The sequence below is a fragment of the Salmo salar genome, chromosome 13 (assembly GCF_965601325.2).
Source record: "Salmo salar chromosome 13, fSalSal1, whole genome shotgun sequence".
Lineage (NCBI taxonomy): Eukaryota > Metazoa > Chordata > Actinopteri > Salmoniformes > Salmonidae > Salmo > Salmo salar.
The window spans coordinates 47,782,390-47,803,377 of NC_138303.1; the positions used below are offsets into that span (position 1 = coordinate 47,782,390).

General features: G+C 41.8%; 1 protein-coding gene and 1 long non-coding RNA gene across 4 annotated transcripts in view; both read right to left on the minus strand.

Moving 5' to 3' along the window:
• Positions 1 to 2,678: 2,678 nt before the first annotated feature.
• Positions 2,679 to 20,988, minus strand: part of LOC106566953 (histone-lysine N-methyltransferase PRDM16) — a 419,760-nt gene continuing 401,450 nt past the window's right edge. Inside the window, exons 15-16 of one of the 2 annotated variants that reach the window (XM_082960172.1) lie at positions 9,032 to 9,289; positions 2,679 to 2,997 (exon numbers count right to left, since the gene is read on the minus strand). In XM_082960172.1, the coding sequence (XP_082816298.1) occupies positions 2,985 to 2,997; positions 9,032 to 9,289 (271 nt within the window). In that variant the 3' untranslated portion in view covers positions 2,679 to 2,984. Of the gene's footprint in view, positions 2,998 to 3,076; positions 3,972 to 9,031; positions 9,290 to 20,988 lie in introns of those variants that run through there. The other variant, XM_045693333.2, reaches the window with a different exon arrangement.
• Positions 16,040 to 19,070, minus strand: LOC106566955 (uncharacterized). Of its 2 annotated transcripts, XR_014380102.1 has the most exons (3): positions 18,667 to 19,070; positions 16,726 to 18,417; positions 16,040 to 16,587 (listed from the first exon to the last, which is right to left on the minus strand). It is a non-coding gene; the product is annotated as an uncharacterized LOC106566955 (long non-coding RNA). The 2 variants fall into 2 exon arrangements; XR_014380101.1 differs by having other exon boundaries at positions 16,726 to 19,070.

The following is a 20,988-nucleotide window of genomic DNA, read 5'->3' on the forward strand; positions in this document are numbered from 1 at the left end:
TTACTTTTTCCTGTAACAATGGGGAAAGAACAGCAACCGGATTCTGAAGTTATCAGTTTGGGACCAATATTGCCAGATCCTTTCAAAAGCTGGCAATGTGATCTTTGACTTCAATGTGGATCCATAACAGCGCACACTTATTACAGTAGTACATTTCCACGAACTTCAAAGTGTTTCCTTTCAAATGGTATCAAGAATATGAATATCCTTACTTCAGGTCCTGAGCTACAGGCAGTTAGATTTGGGTATGTAATTTTAGGCAACATATTTTTTAAAGGGGCGGATCCTTAAGAGGCTTTATGCCGCAAAACTAGTATCACCCTGCCACCTGATGACTAAACAAATGATTACAGTGCTTCAGTTAGATCTAGATTTTTTTTCCAAGGTCATCATTATTTTAAGTGAGGCCAGTCAGGTTTACTCCTCACAGTACAGTAAATGTGTTATGCTGGGTGTTAAAACCCCTTACAGACAATAAATAAATCTCAGACACAGCTGAAGTAAGGGGTGAACCATCTAGCTATTTACATTTATTTATTTAACTAGGCAAGTCACTAGAATCAATACTACTTACAGAACCATTTGACCCTGAGAGTAAAGCTACTTCAAGTAAGGTCAGTGCTATCCGGAATCTTTGGGACGTCCATACCCTAAACCCTAACTTCTACCTTAACCTATAACCATAACCCTTACCTAACCCTAACCTTAACCCTTACCTTAACCATTTTACATTTCAATTTCAATGGTGTAGGGATGTCTCAAGGATTCCGTATAGCACAGACCCTTCAACTAAAGAGGGGAAATATGATGGCATGGTACACTGTAGTTGGACACTGTCTGACAAACAAAGTCTATTTTATCTATGATGGGGCATTCTGAGATGTTCTTTCTAAAACCACATGGTCACATTTAAAAAGAACAATTCCTACAAAATGAAACCACTGATGCAGAATCGGAGCACTGATAAACTGATTAAGTTAACATGTTGATGGGATTTATTGTAGAGTAAAACTGATTTGCTCAAACTTAGGATCAATTACAAGCTAACAATACAATGCCCTGGCATCCAAATCACCTGACAATCAAAGTAAAGGCTGCAATTTCCAAAATAGCCAAAGTAAGAATTCAATCACCTTGAACACAAAACACTCAGCATACTGGTTGAAATAGTTCAACTGAAGCAAGAATCATCAAACCTCACGATAGACACAACATTGCAAACATGATCTAAATCAGTGGTTCCCAACCTTTTCCAGTTATTGTACTACCAACTGAATTTTGCTCTGCCCGGAGTACCCCTGAAGTACCCCCTCATGTGCATTTTACCAGTAGGCCCGTGGTCTTCTCAAGTACCCCCTGTGGATAGACCAAGTACCCCCCAGGGGTCCTAGTACCCCTGGTTGGGAACCACTGATCTAAACAATCTAGAACTACCATGTCACTATAAATAAAAGCATCTGATTTCATGGTTTCTTTCCAATTTGGCACACTGGTCTTTACACAAAAAAGCATTGAAACTGAGACTCACAATCTCACTTGCATTTCGATTCAATTTCATTCCTTCAGCAACAAGTAAAAGAGAGAGAGAAAAAAAACTTTTTCATTTGTCACTTGTCTCCAATTGTGACCCCAAAATGTTTACCCAAATAAATAGAATCCACAAGTCTTTAAATGAAATATAGAAGAAGGTAATCACATCAACTTTGACAGCTATGAAAACCCCTTGAAAAATAAATGCTTGTCAAAGAACAAAACCTTATCTACAAGTTATTTGGCACATACCACTCTTGCTATGAACATCCAGGTTATTTTGTACATCATACAACAATATCATACAATTTTGGTCCTTCACTATTTATATATTTATATAAACATTTGATCATGGAGGTGCCTAAAAAGAGACAATACTGTTTATCAAAAAGCAAAACACAAAATGGAATCAAGTTTACAAAGGATCAAAAGAGGGGAAAATACGTTTTCCCCTACTCTAACCAATGGACGTCAATTTAAAACCTCTTGCTCACCAGATAACTGTTGAAGTCGAGACTTTGTCCTCTGCAATGCACATTATATGTTGGGGATGGGTCAATCTCCATGACATCATCGTCCTGTACTTTCTTTATAAACCAGAGTGCCGTTTCCTGCTGTAACATTTAGCATTGTGGTATTACTGATTTCAAACAGGAATGAAGAGTGTGAAGTCATTTGATAAGATGGGGAGGATGGGGGGGTTCTTTGGGTGAACGCGCTAGTACACCCCTATTATGTGTTGATACTTTTGCTCCTCCCACCGAGTGAGAAGAGCGGACATGCAATGCACATATTCCAAACCTACTGTCACACTATATGAAGCTATTGAGAAATTGCTCTGGTAGACTGTGAAGAATAGACGTTTTGCTCCCCTAGTAATGCAGTGGCATACTCAAACTTGACTGTCTCTGAGAGTTCAACTAGAGGGCTTCGCTGGAATGGAGTGGGGTGGTCCTTCCTGGGATGTCCTTCACCCCTCTACAGGGGCGGAGCAGTGCTACCTTGATCTCTGCCTGCGAGTGTCTATCTGAGAGGCCCCTCGTACACACTCACACGCACAAACACACGCACTAACGTGGGCATGCACAAATCAATGCACATAAACACACACACACACCACACACACACACACACACACACACACACACACACACACACACACACACACACACACACACACACACACACACACACACACACACACACACACACACACACACACACACACACACACAGAAGGGCAGGAGCCACAAATCCTCTCTCTTCTCAGGCCAGGACTATGTGATGTTGAGTTCTCCTCCGCAGTAGGCTTCATCCCTCCTCCTAACTCTCTTAGATGTGGCTGAGTGGGTAAAAGCTGCTCGTCTCGGACGGGCCACCTCCCATGCTCAGCCAGGCATCCAGTGAGTTCTGGGAGGATGCACGCAAAGGGTTGTTCTCCGACAGAGAAAGCATCATTGCATAAGCCTGGAGGAGAGAGAAACAACAAAAAGACACCACCGTTGTTCAGAAACCATTTTGTGAATCTCCGCGTTAATTGTCAGCCAATCAAACTTGGGTGTCATTATTGTCAATAAAACCCAAGAGCTGTTCCGTCTCGGAGTAGGAGCGTCACTTTAACCATTGCAACATGTCTTGGCATGCAAGAGGTCAAAGGGGAGAGAGCACTGTGATGCTGCTGATTGGGGAGTAGTTAGATGAGAGGTTTAGAAAAGAGGGAGTGAGTTAATAGCTCAGTTAGTAGGTAAGCTAAGAGAGGGGAGAGCAATGAGAATAAATACTGGTTGTTATTCACTGACTTTCATCCCATAAAGCCACATTGAACAACCTGGCATCGTGTTTTGGCCTGGTTGTCATGCATTTTCCTTTTTGTATTTCCCCCTACCGAACTCAAGCTTTTGGACGGACGTTCAAAATGATTTGCCACTTGCTGCCTCCATCCTGGTAGCCTAGTGATTAGAGCCAGTAACCGATCAACAGTAATCGGTTACTGTTGGGCCAGTAACCGAAAGATTGCTGGATTCAATCCCCGAGCTGACAAGGTAAAAATCTGTCGTTCTGCCCCTGAGCAAGGCAGTTAACCCACTGTTCCCCGGGCGCGGAAGATGCGGATGTCGATTAAGGCAGCCCCCCGCACCTCTCTGATTCAGAGGAGTTGGGTTAAATGCGGAAGACACATTTCAGTTGAATGCATTCAGTTGTACAATGGAATAGGTATCCCCCTTCCCTCTCTCTTTTTATACGGGAGTCCACCTACCTGAGTTTTAGCATGTCTGTACAGAGTCTCTTTCAGGGCTTCTGACTCGAGTGAGGCGGTGTTAAAAATGACTTTAACATCAAAGGGGGGCTCCTCGCCGTTGTTGGCCTTATGCAGGTCCAGACAGTTGGGGAAGCTGGGTAGGGCCTCCAGGTCTAACAGCCCACCGTCCTCCTCTATACACCTGCAGCAGCACCGGGGGAAGGGGAGGGGAAGAGCAGGGAGGCAGGATAAAGGGGAGGGGTAAGGTGAGAGGAGAGGGGATGATGGAGTAAGTAAAGAGAGAAGACAGGGGGGAGGGATAAAGAGAGGGACGGGGGAAGGAGAGGTTGTGGAGGAGGAAGGGGAAGGTGCAGTGAGGGGGGGGGGGGGGGGGGGGGGTTGTCCTCAGTTAGCCTAACCAATACTATCTTATAACTCGATGGATGGACTTTCGATGGTGCATGCATGGGGGACAGATGGATGGACGGATGGATGGAGACGGACGAATCGGATAGATGGTATGGAGATGTTGTCTGAAAACAGTTCACGCTACTACCGCTGAAAACCAACTTGACTGAAACCCCACTAGAGAACCTGCAAAGGGCATGATGGTTTTCCTCACCGGTTTTGTGCATCAAAAGGGAAAGGGAAATCACTAGGGCTTAACCAAGGAGCTAACCATTCTCAGTGTGGGGAGATAGTGAAGTACCGACACCAGTATTTCTGTGTTAATATTTCAGAAGAACATATGAATTCTTTAGACATCCAGAATGGTGAAAAAATGTATGCTGAAGGCAAATAGAGCCACTCTACAAAGCATTACTAACCCAAACACAGTGGGGAACACTGCTTTCAGTGAAACATTTAACATTTTAGTCATTTAGCAGACGCTCTTATCCAGAGCGACTTACAGTAGTGAATGCATACATTTCATAATTTTTTTCCCCCCCGTACTGGCCCCCCGTGGGAATCAAACCCACAACCCTGGCGTTGCAAACACCATGCTCTACCAACTGAGCCACACGAAAGGCTTTATAAAATAATACAAATAATAATGAAACTATTCTTTTCAATGATGTTCTGAATCAATCTATTCAGTTTTAGTTAGGAAGTAAAGGGTTAACACTGAAGAGAAAAAATATCCAATCAGGATTTTTCTTTGGTGGTTTCTGGGGAAATAAGTCTAGCTAGCTAAGTCAGCCATTGGCTAGGCCATCAGACGCTTGATAGAAGGCATCTGCCGTTTTACTGTTTTAGGGCAACATTTTGGAGTGACAGTGGAATCAACCAATCACATTGACTTGCAATGGGTGGGACCATTTTTACAAAAACGTATGGAAACTTTTACTTTCTCAAAGGCCAACAGGCCACTGTCCAATAGCTAGCAGTGGTTTTCCCACGGTCTACCTAGCTAACTTTTGTTGTAGGCTTGTTTGCAGCAGCTGCAGCAGATGTTATCAAAGAAGATGTTGTTCCTAATTTGTTAGCTTGTCCCTTTTCAAGAATAACTTTCAACAAGAAGTTACATTTCAAATGATCATCATCTGGTGGAGTGGAACTATGTTTTTTATTGCAGCTCGCATGTTGTTGTTAGCCATCTCTTTGAAAATAACTTACATGTGTGAAACATTCTTGCATTTAAACTTTAGATCACCGGTTACTTTGTGTGCTAAACACAATGTTAAGTAATAGTTGTACATTTGAATTGGGAAATGGCTAGCCTAATGGTTGTGTTTTTGTATTGGGAAATGGCTAGCCTAATGGTTGTGTTTTTGTATTGGGAAATGGCTAGCCTAATGGTTGTGTTTTTGTATTGGGAAATGGCTAGCCTAATGGTTGTGTTTTTGTATTGGGAAATGGTTAGCCTAATGGTTGTGTTTTTGTATTGGGAAATGGCTAGCCTAATGGTTGGGTTTTTGTATTGGGAAATGGTTAGCCTAATGGTTGTGTTTTTGTATTGGGAAATGGCTAGCCTAATGGTTGGGTTTTTGTATTGGGAAATGGCTAGCCTAATGGTTGGGTTTTTGTATTGGGAAATGGCTAGCCTAATGGTTGTGTTTTTGTATTGGGAAATGGCTAGCCTAATGGTTGGGTTTTTGTATTCTTATGATTGTGACCTAATAGCGTATTTTGCTTAGCCTTTAACATCATGCTGTGTGTGACTGCTGTCTTTCCATCGGCCCTATGTAGTGGTGATTTACCATCATGCTGTGTGTGACTGCTGTCTTTCCATCGGCCCTATGCAGTGGTGTAGTGGTGCTTTAACATCATGCTGTGTGACTGCTGTCTTTCCATCGGCCCTATGTAGTGGTGATTTACCATCATGCTGTGTGTGACTGCTGTCTTTCCATCGGCCCTATGCAGTGGTGTAGTGGTGCTTTAACATCATGCTGTGTGTGACTGCTGTCTTTCCATCGGCCCTATGTAGTGGTGATTTACCATCATGCTGTGTGTGACTGCTGTCTTTCCATCAGCCCTATGCAGTGGTGTAGTGGTGCTTTAACATCATGCTGTGTGACTGCTGTCTTTCCATCGGCCCTATGCAGTGGTGTTGTGGTGATTTACCATCATGCTGTGTGTGACTGCTGTCTTTCCATTGGCCCTATGCAGTGGTCCTTTAACATCATGCTGTGTGTGACTGTTGTCTTTCCATCGGCCCTATGCAGTGGTGTAGTGGTGCTTTAACATCATGCTGTGTATGACTGCTGTCTTTCCATCGGCCCTATGCAGTGGTGTAGTGGTGATTTACCATCATGCTGTGTGTGACTGCTGTCTTTCCATCGGCTCTATGCAGTGGTGTAGAGGTGCCTGGAGAAGTGTGTCCTGTGTGAAAAAGGTTGGTCTATCGTCTTGGTTTGTAGGCTATTTGCAATGGCCATTTCAGTCATCATCCACTGTTTGTTTGCATGAACATTTCTAAAGGCTTTCCCAAAAAACCTTCCCAATTAAATGTTGAACATAATGTAGGCCGACCTGACAGAATGATATAATGCTGATTTGTATCAATGGGGAGGGCATTTGTTTTGCTCAATTGAATTAAAGGGCAACTACACCCTCCAAAAATATATATTTTTAAATGGTTTAAGGATTATTATTATAATTTTTGGGGTGTAATTTTGAGAGTGTACATCTGAAAAATCTATAGGAAAACATAGGATTTTTCACACAGGGTGCCTTTCCTTCAATAGCTTTGCATACCCATTGTTGCCTTAGCTAGCGTTTACTGGTAGATATAAGTTGAAACATCTTTCCTACCTACCAGCTACCGATGTCATTCTTCTGTGAGCTGCTCCATGCTACAACCTTTTGAGAGCTGCGCTCTTGCTGCTATTCCGCTGAAACTAGGCTATTATGTGGTAGTTGTGGAGTAGGGGCACCAGTGTGTTGTGAAATCTCTGAATGTATTGTCATATTTCTAAAATTGTATAACTCAGGTAGAGTAGCTGCTGCCTTGACAGGAACTAATGGAGATCCATAATAAACCCCAGGAAGAGTAGCTGCTGCCTTAGCAGGAATGAATGGAGATCCATAATAAAACTCAGGTAGAGTAGCTGCTGCCTTGACAGGAACTAATGGAGATCCATAATAAACCCCAGGAAGAGTAGCTGCTGCCTTGGCAGGAATTAATGGGGATCCATAATAAACCCCAGGAAGAGTAGCTGCTGCCTTGACAGGAACTAATGGGGATCCATAATAAACCCCAGGAAGAGTAGCTGCTGAAGAGTAGCTGCTGCCCTGGCAGGCATTAATGGGGATCCATAATAAACCCCAGGAAGAGTAGCTGCTGTCTTCGCAGGAACTAATGGGGATCCATAATAAACCCCAGGAAGAGTAGCTGCTGCCTTGGCAGGAACTAATGGAGATCCATAATAAATACCCATACAGTAATGTTACGAGTAAAGTAGGAATCCCAGGTTTCAGTAGACGATAAGATATTCATGTTTTAAGAAAGGAGTGTATGTATTTCAAATCAAATTGTATTTGTCACATGCTCTGAATACAACAGGTGTAGACCTTACGGTGAAATGCTTACTTACAAGCCCTTAACCAACAATACAGTTTTAAGAAAGAAAAAGAGAATGAAAATAATGAATAAAAGTAACAAATAATTAAAGAGCATCAGTAAAATAACAATAGCGAGGCTATATACAGGGGGTACCGGTACAGAGTCAATGTGCGGGGGCACTGGTTAGTCAAGGTAATTAAAGTAATATGTACTTGTAGGTGGAGTTATTGGGGGGGGGGGGGGGGCAATAGAAATAGTCTTGGTAGCCATTTGATTAGCTGTTCAGGAGTCTTATGGCTTGGAGATAGAAGCTGTTTAGAAGCCTCTTGGACCTAGACTTGGCGCTCTGGTACCGCTTGCCGTGTGGTAGCAGAGAAAACAGTCTATGACTAGGTTGGCTGGAGTCTTTGACAATTTTTAGGGCCTTCCTCTGACACCGCCTGGTATAGAGGTCCTGGATGGCAGGAAGCTTGGCCCTGGTGATGTACTGGGCCGTACGCACTACCCTCTGTAGCGCCTTGCGGTCAGATGCCAAGCAGTTGACATACCAGGCAGTGATGCAACCCGTCAGGATGCTGTCGATGGTGCAGCTGTAGAATCTTTTTATTTTTTTTGCCTGGAGAAGTGGTTTTATGCAATGAATGAATGGAAGCTGATCTTTTTTTTTCTTTCTCCGCTGGTCTTGGCTGTCCGAGACTGAGTCAAGACCAAGTAAAATCTTCCTGACACCAAGACAAGACCAAGACACTCAATATGTGGTCTCGAGACGGGTACAACACTGACCGACACTGATAGGGACAGACAGAGAGACAGGTGGCGATGGAATGGGACTGTGAGAGTTCTATCTGCATCCCAACACTCTTTATCACCATCTATCTCTCATTGAACTCATTGTACTGCCATCATAGAGAGCGCAGATCATGCATGGCAGGTCATGCAATATTAAACTGTATAAGTCGTGTTAGTTGGAATGGGAGGAGACAAGGGTGGCCGTTGTGATTGGGTGGGTTTGTTTGTGAAGGTGTGCTGTGCTGTATGTGACTGCATGACTTTGTCTGTAGTTGTGTCTGTCCCTACAGTATGTTTGTATTCTACCACTACCTGCGGGTCTGACGGTGATAGTCGTGTCTGTAACTTGGTCAGAAGTCTGTAACAGGCAAAACATACCTGTAGTTGTGTCCGCAACTATGTCTGTGGTCTATTAGACAAGACTTTGTGTCTGTAAAAAAGCTTTTATTCTGCCAGACAAGACATACCTGCGGGTGTGTTCGTAGCTTATAGCCAACGGTGTGGCTTCCTCCTCTTCCTCCGCTTCCTCCTCCTCTTCGTCTTCGTACGCCCCCGGTGTGACCATGGTGATCGGGGAGGGGGATTCGGGCGCTTCGTCCTGAGATTTCTCCGTCAGGCTGCCTTCTTCCTCCTCTTCATCATCTCCCTCCGCCTCCTCCTCCTCTAGCCCCCGGTAGCTGGACAGGCCGTGGCTCGACAGACGCTCCTCCTCCGTAAGTTCTGACCTGCAACAACGAGAACCGTGAGGTCAGTGGCTGTACATTATATATTGTATTGATTTTGCTCTTTATTCATAGCTTCCAAAAATGTGTTCCATTAATTTATACCCCCAAAAATGTACAGTATTTTATCCTTAAAATGTCTTGGTTTATATGAAACCCTCATTGGGTGTAATCTGTGGAACAATATCATTGCATCCAAATAGTCTAAGGCCGTTTTCTCTCCGTGCTTCCTTTCCTTCATCTGCACTGATGTGAAAGAGCTGGTCATCAAAAGCAGCCAATTTAGACTTACTGTTTACTGTTCCCACCCATTCTGTCTTGGCCAGATGAGCAGAGATGAGGGAGAGGAGACAGGGAGGATGAGGGCCTTCCCCCAGCCCACCTCACCTCCATTAGGACTTTGATTGGGATTTATAGGCCCACTGTCCTACCTGCCTCAGTGGGCCACAGGCCAGGCATCCCTGCTGTTTGTCTATCTGTCAATAGGCAATGAGTCATACTTTGCAGAGCCATAACTAAGCTGTCAGGGGCTCTGTTGACAGCGAGCAGAGCCCCAGTCCAAGCAAACAAACATGCACGTTGACAATCGGCGAGAAACAGAGCTGAATGATTAACTGGCTAATTCCTAAAAAGCATACTGGACAAGAGGGCCAAGCTCAAAGGGATCGCTCGGGCCCCGATTCTAGAGGCTGTGTGTGGGGAGGGGGGGCTGCTCTGCAAACAAGCCATCAGCACACCAGACATTGCAACCTGCCGCCCTTCACATTTTTAAGCTCCCTGGTCGCCGCAGCTTAATGCCTCATGATGTCATTTCCTCAGGGTGAGCCCTCCGAGAAGCCACTGCAACAGAGCGGAGGGCAGATGGACATTTATCAAACTAGACGGGGTACTTTCTGGGAGCAAGCGGGACAGAGGGGTGTCTGGGGGGGCTGTTCTCCTCTATCAATCTAGATTAAATATCCTATAATCAAATTGGCAGGGGCTGTGTGTGTGTGTGTGGGGGGGGGGGGGGGGGTATAGGGAGAAAAGCACCTCTGTGACGCAGAGCCCTCCATTTTGTCACTTAGTCTAAACACATCAGCAGTATGTTTGTGTTAACGGCCTACAGTGGTTCCTCCTTTAAAAGTTGTGTCATACTGCGGCACACCTTGTGTCATACTGCGGCATTCTGTGGCACGTCATTTAATTCTCAGCCATTTTTTCTGTTACTGCAAGTTATTGCTAGTTTGACCACCAGAGGGCATCTTTGAGAAGCATTTGATAGTCTTCCATATTGCAGATACGCGGAAGATCGGGGTTCAATTCCCCGACCAGGAGGAAGGAGTAGGCTGTCCTTGTAATAAGAATGTGTTCTTAACTTATTCCATATGTGTTATTTATTGTACAATGTAGAAAATAGTAAAAATATAGAAACATCCTGGAATGTGTAAGTGTGTCCAAAAATGTGATTAGTACTTGCTTAATTCATTTGATTCATATTATGGTGTTTCTATTCCATGAAAAATGCAAAACCCTGTGGGTAAATTCAGAAAATTTCGCTCTCGGAGCGCACACTGAACGTTCGGGCTGAGGCAGTCAAGCACTCAAGCTAACGTTGGCTAGCTTGCTAGCTACTTCCAGACACAAGTGAGACCACTCTGACTATTTTACTCGCCCTAGCAGAGCTGGTTAGGCAGTTTTCATGTTAACCAGAGCGTTGGTGACTGTAACTGTGCTGCAGGAAACAATTTAATTACGCTTTTTTGCCGACGTTTACTGACACCGGCCATATTCAATGGGTGTTGAGCGCTCGTAAATTCATTATTCTGCGCTCTGGTACACTCAGATGAGTGCTCTGAAATCGGTGTAGATAGCCAGAGCGAATTTACTAAAGCACCCGAATGTCCATTGAGAAAGCACAACGACTATGCCATTTAGCTAAGCTAAGATTGACGGGAATAATCAAGTCAATAAACGTTGGGTAGTTAGATAGCCTATAGTTAATATACTGGCAAGTTTGATGTATAACTACTAATGTTAGGTAGCTAGCTAACATACCGGTACATACTGCTGTAATGATATGCTATGTGGTTCGTAAGGACAGAGTAGCTAACAAATTGTCAGCTAACTTAACGTGTAAGGTAACTTATTTGAAAAGTCATTACTTTATTACATTGAGTAGCAAGCTACTGCAAGGACGCACTCTATCAACTCTGCGGCTTGAGCATGCTTTTGGTGCACTGGACTTCGGGCAAGAAGGTTGAGGGTTCGAAAGCTGCTCCCTGCTTGTTTAATTTGAAGTCGTGCACAATTATCAGTTTATTCTTTGGTTTATATTGCCCATTCATTGTCAGTTAGAGACACGGTAGTGCATTGGGACACAAAAGCATAATCAATGCTCTAACTCCCACTCGTTAAGGCAAATCTGGTCTGTGATAGGATGAGGGTTTTCACACCTAGCTCGGCTATTAGACTATTCTTTAGTACAGGTTGAATAGTCTATTGTTCAGCTATTTGCCCCTCTCCCCAACTTGCAACAAATGGATGTCTTTTTGCCGAGAGCCAAAATCCCCCCCCCAAAAAATTATATCAAAAATTATTCTTCTGAAAACAAAAAATAGGCTTCAAAGTAAAAAATTAAAAAAATAAAAAGTTTTGCAATCAAATATTTGGTAATAGAGTGCAAAACGTTATGCATTTTATTCCCCAAAAATATTTTGAGAACAAAAAATGTATTTGAAAACAAAACCAATTTAATTTCCCTATGAACCACCCTCCATTTTGGCAATTTTTTGAGTGTCAGTTTGGCTACAACCAATACTGCTCTGCTCAGCCTTTCTTTCCGACACAAAGGAAGTCATAGCGGACACCTACGAAGAAGGACTGTGTGATGATGGCATCTCAGGTAAGCAGCACTGGGTGTTCTTCTGTCCAACTTTTACATAGCTAGTAGTTAGGTCCTACGATTCAGTGTCGGTTCATAACTATATTACATAAATACCATAGAATGATAAATCATGCAATTATTATTCTCAAGCTAACCAAAAGCATTTAGCTACGAATGCCTGTTCTCGCCATTTTCAGTTGAATTCATCTAACTTTCTTTCATGGCAACTCATAAGCAGGCCATGTCGTATTAGTTTCATAGTTGATATATAATCATATTTCATGACAGTGTTAGCGGTTAGCTTTTTTTACAGAAGGATGAAAGAACATAATATGTCTGTCAGGGAATGCTATTCTGATATGTCAGATGAAGAGTTAGACCAGAAAGTCAGGGCCATTAAGGCAAGGATGCCCCATGTGAGCTTTAGAATGGTCAAATGAAGTCTCAGAGCAAAGGGCCATCGTGTACAATGGAGAAGAGTCTTTTCAGCGTGTAGATGTGCAGGTATCGTTGCCAGAATGAACCAGCTTCGTTTCATTACTTGGCAAAAATCCTCTGTTCCTGCTCCCTTGTGTCTCGTACACAATGATACAAATCATATATTGATAAGGTACTAAGATGTATAATGTCTCCATGAAATCTAAGAAGTAATTTTTACTTTTTTATTCTTACTTATTCCAAGACAAATATTCAATGATGTATGAAATGGGAGATGTTCTTCAACTGGTAATACATAAATAATGAAGCAGGTTAATAGGTTAAACATTACACTTTTAATTGCAATGCTTTTTTTCAAGATACAACAGGCAAGTATATTATTTACTATACATATTGTATATTTCCCATCACCTGATGAACAACCACAATACCAGTCTGGTGTTAAGCTTTCTGTGCTGTATTGACGTATCCTGAAAATGACATCTGCTACTTTAGATGGAACGGTCATCTCATTTATTATTTTCATATTTACAAAGAATAAGCTGTTTTCTTTACTTTCAGAGAGCGAGCTGATCAAGGGGTCGAAAATGTAGATATTACCGGATGTTCACTGCCCGAGGAACAGGCCGTGGAAGCCATATTGCTCGCAAGTGTCCATAACCAGAGGTAATTAAACGGTTGTTCTTTTTCTCTCTTCCTCTCTGCCTGTCTTGTTGTACATGGAACATGTCTCACATGCACAGTTTGGAGGAAGAAGGATACCTTGACCTGTCGAATTCTATCCACCTCATCTGTGTGGGATATGTGTTCTTACCTCGTCTGCGGGCAGATCTGCAGCATTTCAGAGAGTTGGAATAATCACCCTTTTAGTACAGAGGCGAACCTGACACCTCACCAGCTGTGGCCTATCGGAAAGCTCCAAACACCTGTGCACAGTTTTGTTTCTGCCTGAGCACTACACAGTTGATTCAAATGATCAAGTCATCATCAAGCTTCAAGTGGTATTTACACCTGCATTGCTTGCTGTTTGGGGATTTAGGCTGGGTTTCTGTACAGCACTTTGAGATGTAAGAAGGGCTATATAAATAAATGTGATTTGATTTGATATTAATTTGTGATCTGGTAATGTAAAAGTCTAATAATGACATTATCTTCTATTGTTTGTCCTCATGAGTCTGTTTTTCAGCATAAAGTACTCTTTGGCCACTTAGCGTGGACACCAGGTGAGACCACACACACACACAATAACAGTCTCTCTCCTTCACTCCATCCCTCTCCCCCTTCTCCCTAAATCCTCTAGGTTATATCAGCTGTGTCGGTGAACCCCTCCCGCATCTGAATTGGCTGACACAGAGGGCATAGCATAATCATAGGTGAGATGCTTTACATTGAAATAAAGACCGAGATGTAGTAGTCCCGAGTTAATCGAAGGTCAGTTTTGCATTTCACCTCCTGATGATTATGATGACTGACTGGGTTAGAATAAAAATAAAAAAAGGCTTAATCATGCTCTCTCTCTATCCATCTGTCTCTCGTCTGCAAGTATGTTTTGATGTGAGAGAGGAAGCCAGCTCCGTCATCGCCACCTCACCCGCTCTTAAGATAACGTTTGGGCTAACTGGGAACCCAAGGCTGGTTAGGAGACACCGCTAGAGACACTGTATTTGAGATGAACTGAGAGAATATTAGGGTAGCAGTGTAATTCATTAATCATATGCTGTCTGCCTCTGTTCTTACCTCTCCCCACCTCGTCTTCATAATTTTATAATGCACACCATATTTGCATTGAAGTGCAGATTGAACTTGTATTTATAATAGAATATGACAATTATCATAATTATAATGCATGTATTATGTATTTATAACACCTGGATAATGAACTTCTTTCAATAAAGCGTTTCACATTCTCCACTGGTTGAAATTAAGTATCTCATTGAAATACTATCCTGTGTCCTCAGATTAATGCAGATGAAGGGAGTTAGATATGCATAGGTTTTTTATTCTGTATATATGAATTACAAATCAGCCTTTACTTAAATCATATTGCTAATCTATTGCATAGTTACAATGTGTAATCATTGATGTCCCAGGAGCAGGAGTGGTAAACACTGTTGAAGTGTATAATTGTAATACATACATGCAGACACCGCATCATTCAAAGAATGGAGTTTGATACACCTGGTATTGGATATGACTGAAAAAGAATGTCTCACAGAGATTCATACCTGAACCACACCTTTATTTGCCAAGGAGGAGTACATGATCAGTGAATATATTAAATGCACAGGCTACAATGTGGGGAACTCATGCGTTGTAATAACTACAGTACATGTATATAAAGGTATTATATTCTACTCAATCCATAGGCTTCATTAATGCCAATCAGACTTGAAGTTGATACAACAACTATGATAGCTGAGGTTCATAGATTGGTATGAATATTAGTTCAGAACCTAACGTTTTAGGGTCCATACACAGATCGGCTACATACTGTAGCTGGCTACACATCCATAAGCATACAGTTATTTTTATCCTCCACTACACAATAAGCAAGTACATAGTTAGCTAGCTATGTTACTTCAGCTGCATTGCAAGGCAAGCTTACACAATTGAATCCTACAGACGAAGAACCATATATGTGACAATTTTTCCATTTTAAGATAATCAGTTATTTTTATATTATTAATTGTGTGTACCACATTAGGTGTTTTATGGTTGACAAATAATTCACCATACTCATATCTTCCAACAACAATTGATATTTTTTTGTTATTTCAAAAAATACTTTTTTTATTGCCGTTTTAATTTTTAGAATGTGGAAGAACAGTATATCTCCAGTGATGATTTCAGTTTGTGGAAGAACAGTATATGTGACATTTTGCATGACACTTGTAAGATGTCCTTTTTTAACACCTGATATGATGTTTTAAGTACTTTCAAGTGCAGATGCCCTTCATGTAAATAACTTAAATGCAATATGTAGTTAATTCATTTGTATGGAGGTTCATTTAAAGGTGGTCTATCAACTTTAGCACTGATGACTTTTCATAAAAGTTGAGTCATGAAATCTTAGTCTCATTTAAAATGAAGCCCTCAATGTGAACATACCATAGAATAACTACAAAAATAGAATTCAATCAAAAGAAGCACAACTTCTACATATCAAATATGGATCAATGTCATGTGCCAATATGCAGGTCCCTAAGGTCAATATTACAAAACGTTCAGAAACCCATTCTCTTTGCGTTTAACACTATGATCAGCAATTAAGTTTTGAATTGCGTTAAACCCATGCTAAAGGCAAGAAATGTCCTGTACTGAGGTGACAGCAGTAAATAAGTATTAACTGCTTAGAGTTGATGCTAAATGTGGTGACAGAGAGACGTACTGTGTATTGTAATGAATAACAAAAGGGAATCAAGATCAAATGAATACTCACATACTGTATGTGATGACTTGTTTGTTTTTAATTAATTCAGATTTAAAAAAGGTTCAAATGATCACACACAAAATCATTCTCAACAGAACACATTGTACATAACATTTTCTACACTAGGAACAACATCTTAAAATTAAATTAATTCAATATATTGTGCTGGTTGAAATCATACACATTGATTCACATAGAAAATTCCTACAATAGGGGTGACATGTTTTCTGAAATGTATTCAGATTCAACATACTATACAGGTTCAGGGGATCATAAACTCACAGAAAAAACGGTTAATTATGTAGCTTGGTTTAACATAAAATTATTCACTCTGCAGTGATTTATAAAAAGAGCGTGCAGCAGCTGGCAAGTAGTTGAGCATGGTCATCAGATCTTGGTACTTGTTTTTTTTGATGGGCAGAGGACTCTCATATGCTCTAGGGTAGTGGCTTGCAAAATAGGGAGGTTGAGGTGTAGCTCCTTGTTTTGGTTTGGAGATCAGCCACGATTTCCATCCCTCAAATAGACTGTGGCTCTGTCTGGCGTACAGATTCCAAGGATCCTCAACTGAAATTACAACAGAAACATTTTAAGTTCCTGACATCAATAAACAACTTTCACAGTCAAGCACTAGGATATTTTATTGTTAGAACAACATGTTGCATGTTGATGATGAATGTTAGTAAACTATTCTCTGTGCAATACCTGTGATATACTGTCATCGGATCTTAGAATGAGCCAATGTTTGCGATCGATTCCTTTCCCAATACCTGTGACTTTTAACCACCTCACTGAGGTGATCTGTAGTCCAGCTGGTCGCTTGAGGACAGAATCTGGAAGGTGCCTGAAGTCTTCACATTGCATCCTCATCACCTTGAATGGTTTTGCTGGTTGTGCTTCAAGTATCATCTTTGAAACATCATCAGGTGTATGAAGGACTGACACCTTGCGCCTCTTCTCAATGGTGGCAAAAGATCGATCACAAGGAAGAAAAGAATGACCAGAGACCATGAACTTCTGCTCAACTTGGGTAAAGTAACCCATAGAGATGAGCATCGACATCAGATTGAGCATCCGCCAGTTGTTATTCTGCCCACAGCATCTGTCACTGAAGATGATCAACTTGCGCACCTCTGGTTTGGGGAGTGGCGTGAATTTTGTCTTCACCCACTTCAATATGCAGCTTGCTACCTCAATGGAACCTCAGTGTGCAATCCCCTGTATGCAGGATCTTCTTTTCCAAGTTCCTGGATGCAAAGGTTAAAATTTGACAGCTGCCGCTGGTAGTAGACATTGGAGTGGGTCAGATTAGGGGTGTACATCACCCCCTGTAGATCCACAGAAATGACATGGCAGTCAGCATTGGCTTTAGCCCACTCAGTGTCACTTTGAAGCTGTGTGTAGGCCTTTTCGGCTTTTCGATGGTGCAACTCACTTTCAACTGCAATCTTCCTCTTCTCCTCTTCAGATGTTGCTGCTGACATCTTAGTGAAGAATGCGTCACATTTGCCACAGGTGTCACTCCTGGGTTGGCCGAAATTGAGACTCTGCTGTTTGAAAATGTCCCTATAAACCCAGTATTTTGCAGATGATGTGGTATTCTTCTCTTTGTAGAGTCGGTACATTCGCAACAAATTCAGATCAGGGCTGAGGTATTCTCTGTGTACATCCCCCTTCATCCGAGAGTAGTGGTTCTGGGTTCTTGGGAAAGATAAAATGTGCTCCTTGATGCCCTCTTTCACTGTAGCATGTATCCGATGTGGCCTGTAAGGAGACAACAAGATGTTGTTGCCGTCCAGTGGGAGGGGGAAGGTAATCGGCACTCAGTCCTCAATGCTCAGGTTGTAGTTGGACAGCTAGATTACCATCATTTTGTTTAAAAGTAATAAACATTTTTATATTTTTGTTTCAGAATTCGCTATTCATCCATTCGATACTCTATGTTAATGTTTAGAAGATTGTTTAGAGCACTGCTATAGTGAAATAATCCAGGCTGGAATCCATAGCGCATTACCTATTGCTATGCTTCCCTCTTCCATCTTCTAAAGGAGACCTAGCCTCAGTAGCCTGATCTGGAGACCCTGCAACCTCACCTGCCTCAGCTTGAACTCCTAACTTTTCCTGAACAACCTGACCAAAACAATTACATTTCAATTAGCAGGTTCTAAAAAAACTAGTACAAAGAATACAATATGTTTGTAATTGATATTCATATAGACATTAATTCATATTTTCACTTGCCTGAAGACGGCTGTTGGTTAGCTGGAACACAGACATGAAAGTGACCTTGCACACATTCAATCTCTGGCCTGCTTGCTGTACATGGTATTTGAAGGTTTGTTTCCGTCGTTTGTTCTCCTTTGTATCCTCAGGTTTACGTCTCCGTTTCACCTCATGCTGCAATAAAAATTGACAATGATAAATTCAGAATTTAATATACGGTAGCACATTCAGGGTATTGCTTGATCAGGACCTCCATCTTTCACACACTCCCAACCTATACACAGAATGAGTTTGTGTTGCACCATTGTGTAACACTGCACTTTTAGAGTTAACGTTAATGTACGTATCATTACTGTCAAAGTTAAACTATGCAAGTGTTCAATATAGCTATTATAATAATAGGAGTTTTGTCCTATTTCTAACCTGTTCTAAGCCGGAGAGAATCAACGCTTGTTGTTTCTCGTATGGGACAGTGTAGAAAGTGTTGAACAGATGCAGCTTGCGCTCATCAGTCAACTTTCCACAATCCTTTCTGCACGTAGTGGAACACGCTCTTCCCTGCAGGATACAGTGTAACGTTACATATAACTAGCTAGCTACTGTAGCCATGTCGAATCATCCGGTGGATGGAGAAAAAGTAGCTAGCTATGTTTCTTCTATAATCTAGCAATAACATTTGTAACGATAATGTATAAGTTAGTAGCCAACGAAGTTTAGCTAATATGTTTTCTCTATAGTTACAAATTAGACAACCCAGAACATACATGTTAGTTACTGTACTCAATAGCTAGCTAGCTAGATTGTTTGATATACGGTTCTTCCACATACCTCTTGGACAGCTTTTTCCAGTTTTTTCGATTTTGTATAGGGTTTTCCCGCATCCCGTAAGATCTTCCTTTGCCTGTCTTTCCATTCTTTTAGTTTAGTTTTACGTTTCTTTCCCACATTTCGGCGATTTTCATCAGCAACAGAAAAGTTGTGCGCTTGTCCGTCCATTCTGAGTGGTGCACATAAACGGTTATTCCACGAGAGCCTATCTTTAAATTTAAAAATATTGTTAATTAGCGCGTGGAAAGCTTGTGAAACCGGTTCACTATAGAAAAAGGGTGTCCAATAACGATTTTTCATGTATATCTCTTTTTTTTGAAAAATGTCACATATATGGTTCTTCGTCTGTAGGATTCAATTGTACATTCAATTTGTAGTAAATGCTTTAGCTAGCTAGATTCTTTACATCCACTGTTTCTCAAGACGACATCCTGGTTTGCGGGTTTCCTCAGGAGTCCCTAAAACATTAAACAACACAAATTACAATTTCATACTGTACTCATGTCATAACACCAGCTAGCTAGCTGGCTAATGTTAGCTAGTCAGTTAACTTGCTAAATCGCGATTTTCGTAAATTAACTTTATGACAAAAAATATGCACAATCGTTTGTCTCTACATTAACATATTCCTCTCAATTGTCAATTTTTAGCTTGACACGTTATGACATAACTACTTACATCTGCTTCCCCCGTAATGTTTTGTCAGCCATCTTTGTTAGAGAAAGTCACCAGCGACGGATGGCTCGCGTCAAATTCGTCATTGGAACCACTCTATATGATTGGTCATATAAAAACCTTGAGACCCATATGCATAAAAAAAAATATATATATATATTTCACCTTTATTTAACCAGGTAGGCTAGTTGAGAACAAGTTCTCATTTACTGCGACCTGGCCAAGATAAAGCAAAGCAGTGTGACACAAACAACAACACAGAGTTACACATGGAATAAACAAACATGCAGTCAATAATACAGGAGAAAGTCTATATACAGTGTGTGCCAATGAGGTAAGATAAGGGAGGTAAGGCAATAAATAGGCCATAGCGGCGAAATAATTACAATTTAGCAATTAAACACTGGAGTGATAGATGTGCAGAAAATGAATGTGCAAGTATAGATACTGGGGTGCAAAGGAGCAAAAAAAATAACAGTATGGGGATGAGGTAGGTGGATAGGCTATTTACAGATGGGCTATGTACAGGTGCAGTGATCTGTGAGTTGCTCTGACAGCTGGTGCTTAAAGTTCGTGAGGGAGATATGAGTCTCCAGCTTCAGTGATTTTTGCAATTCGTTCCCATCATTGCCAACAGAGACCTGGAAGGAAAGGCGGCCAAAGGGGAATTGGCTTTGGGGGTGACCAGTGAAATATACCTGCTGGAGCGCGTGCTACAGGTGGGTGCTGCTATGGTGACCAGTGAGCTGAGATAAGGCGGGGCTTTACCTAGCAAAGATTTATAGATGACCTGGAGCCAGTGGGTTTGATGACGAATATGAAGCGAGGGCCAGCCAACGAGAGCATACAGGTCGCAGTGGTGGGAAGTATAGGGGCTTTGGTGACAAAGTGATGAGTGCTCTAACTCCCCCTTGTGGTAGTCTGGAGCAATGAAACCGTGACGTGGTTCCTGCGGTGTAAGCTTGCAACTTTTAAAGGAAGAACCACTGTTTTATCTTGTAGATAAATGCCTCAGCCACCACCCCACATCTTTAGAGGAGGAACCACTGTAAGTCCTTCAGTTTTATCTAGTAGATAAATGCCTCAGCCACCACCCCACATCTTTAGAGGACGAACCACTGTAGGTCCATCAGTTTTATCTTGTAGAGAAATGCCTCAGCCACCACCCCACATCTTTAGAGAACGAACCACTGTAGGTCCATCAGTTTTATCTAGTAGATAAATGCCTCAGCCACCACCCCA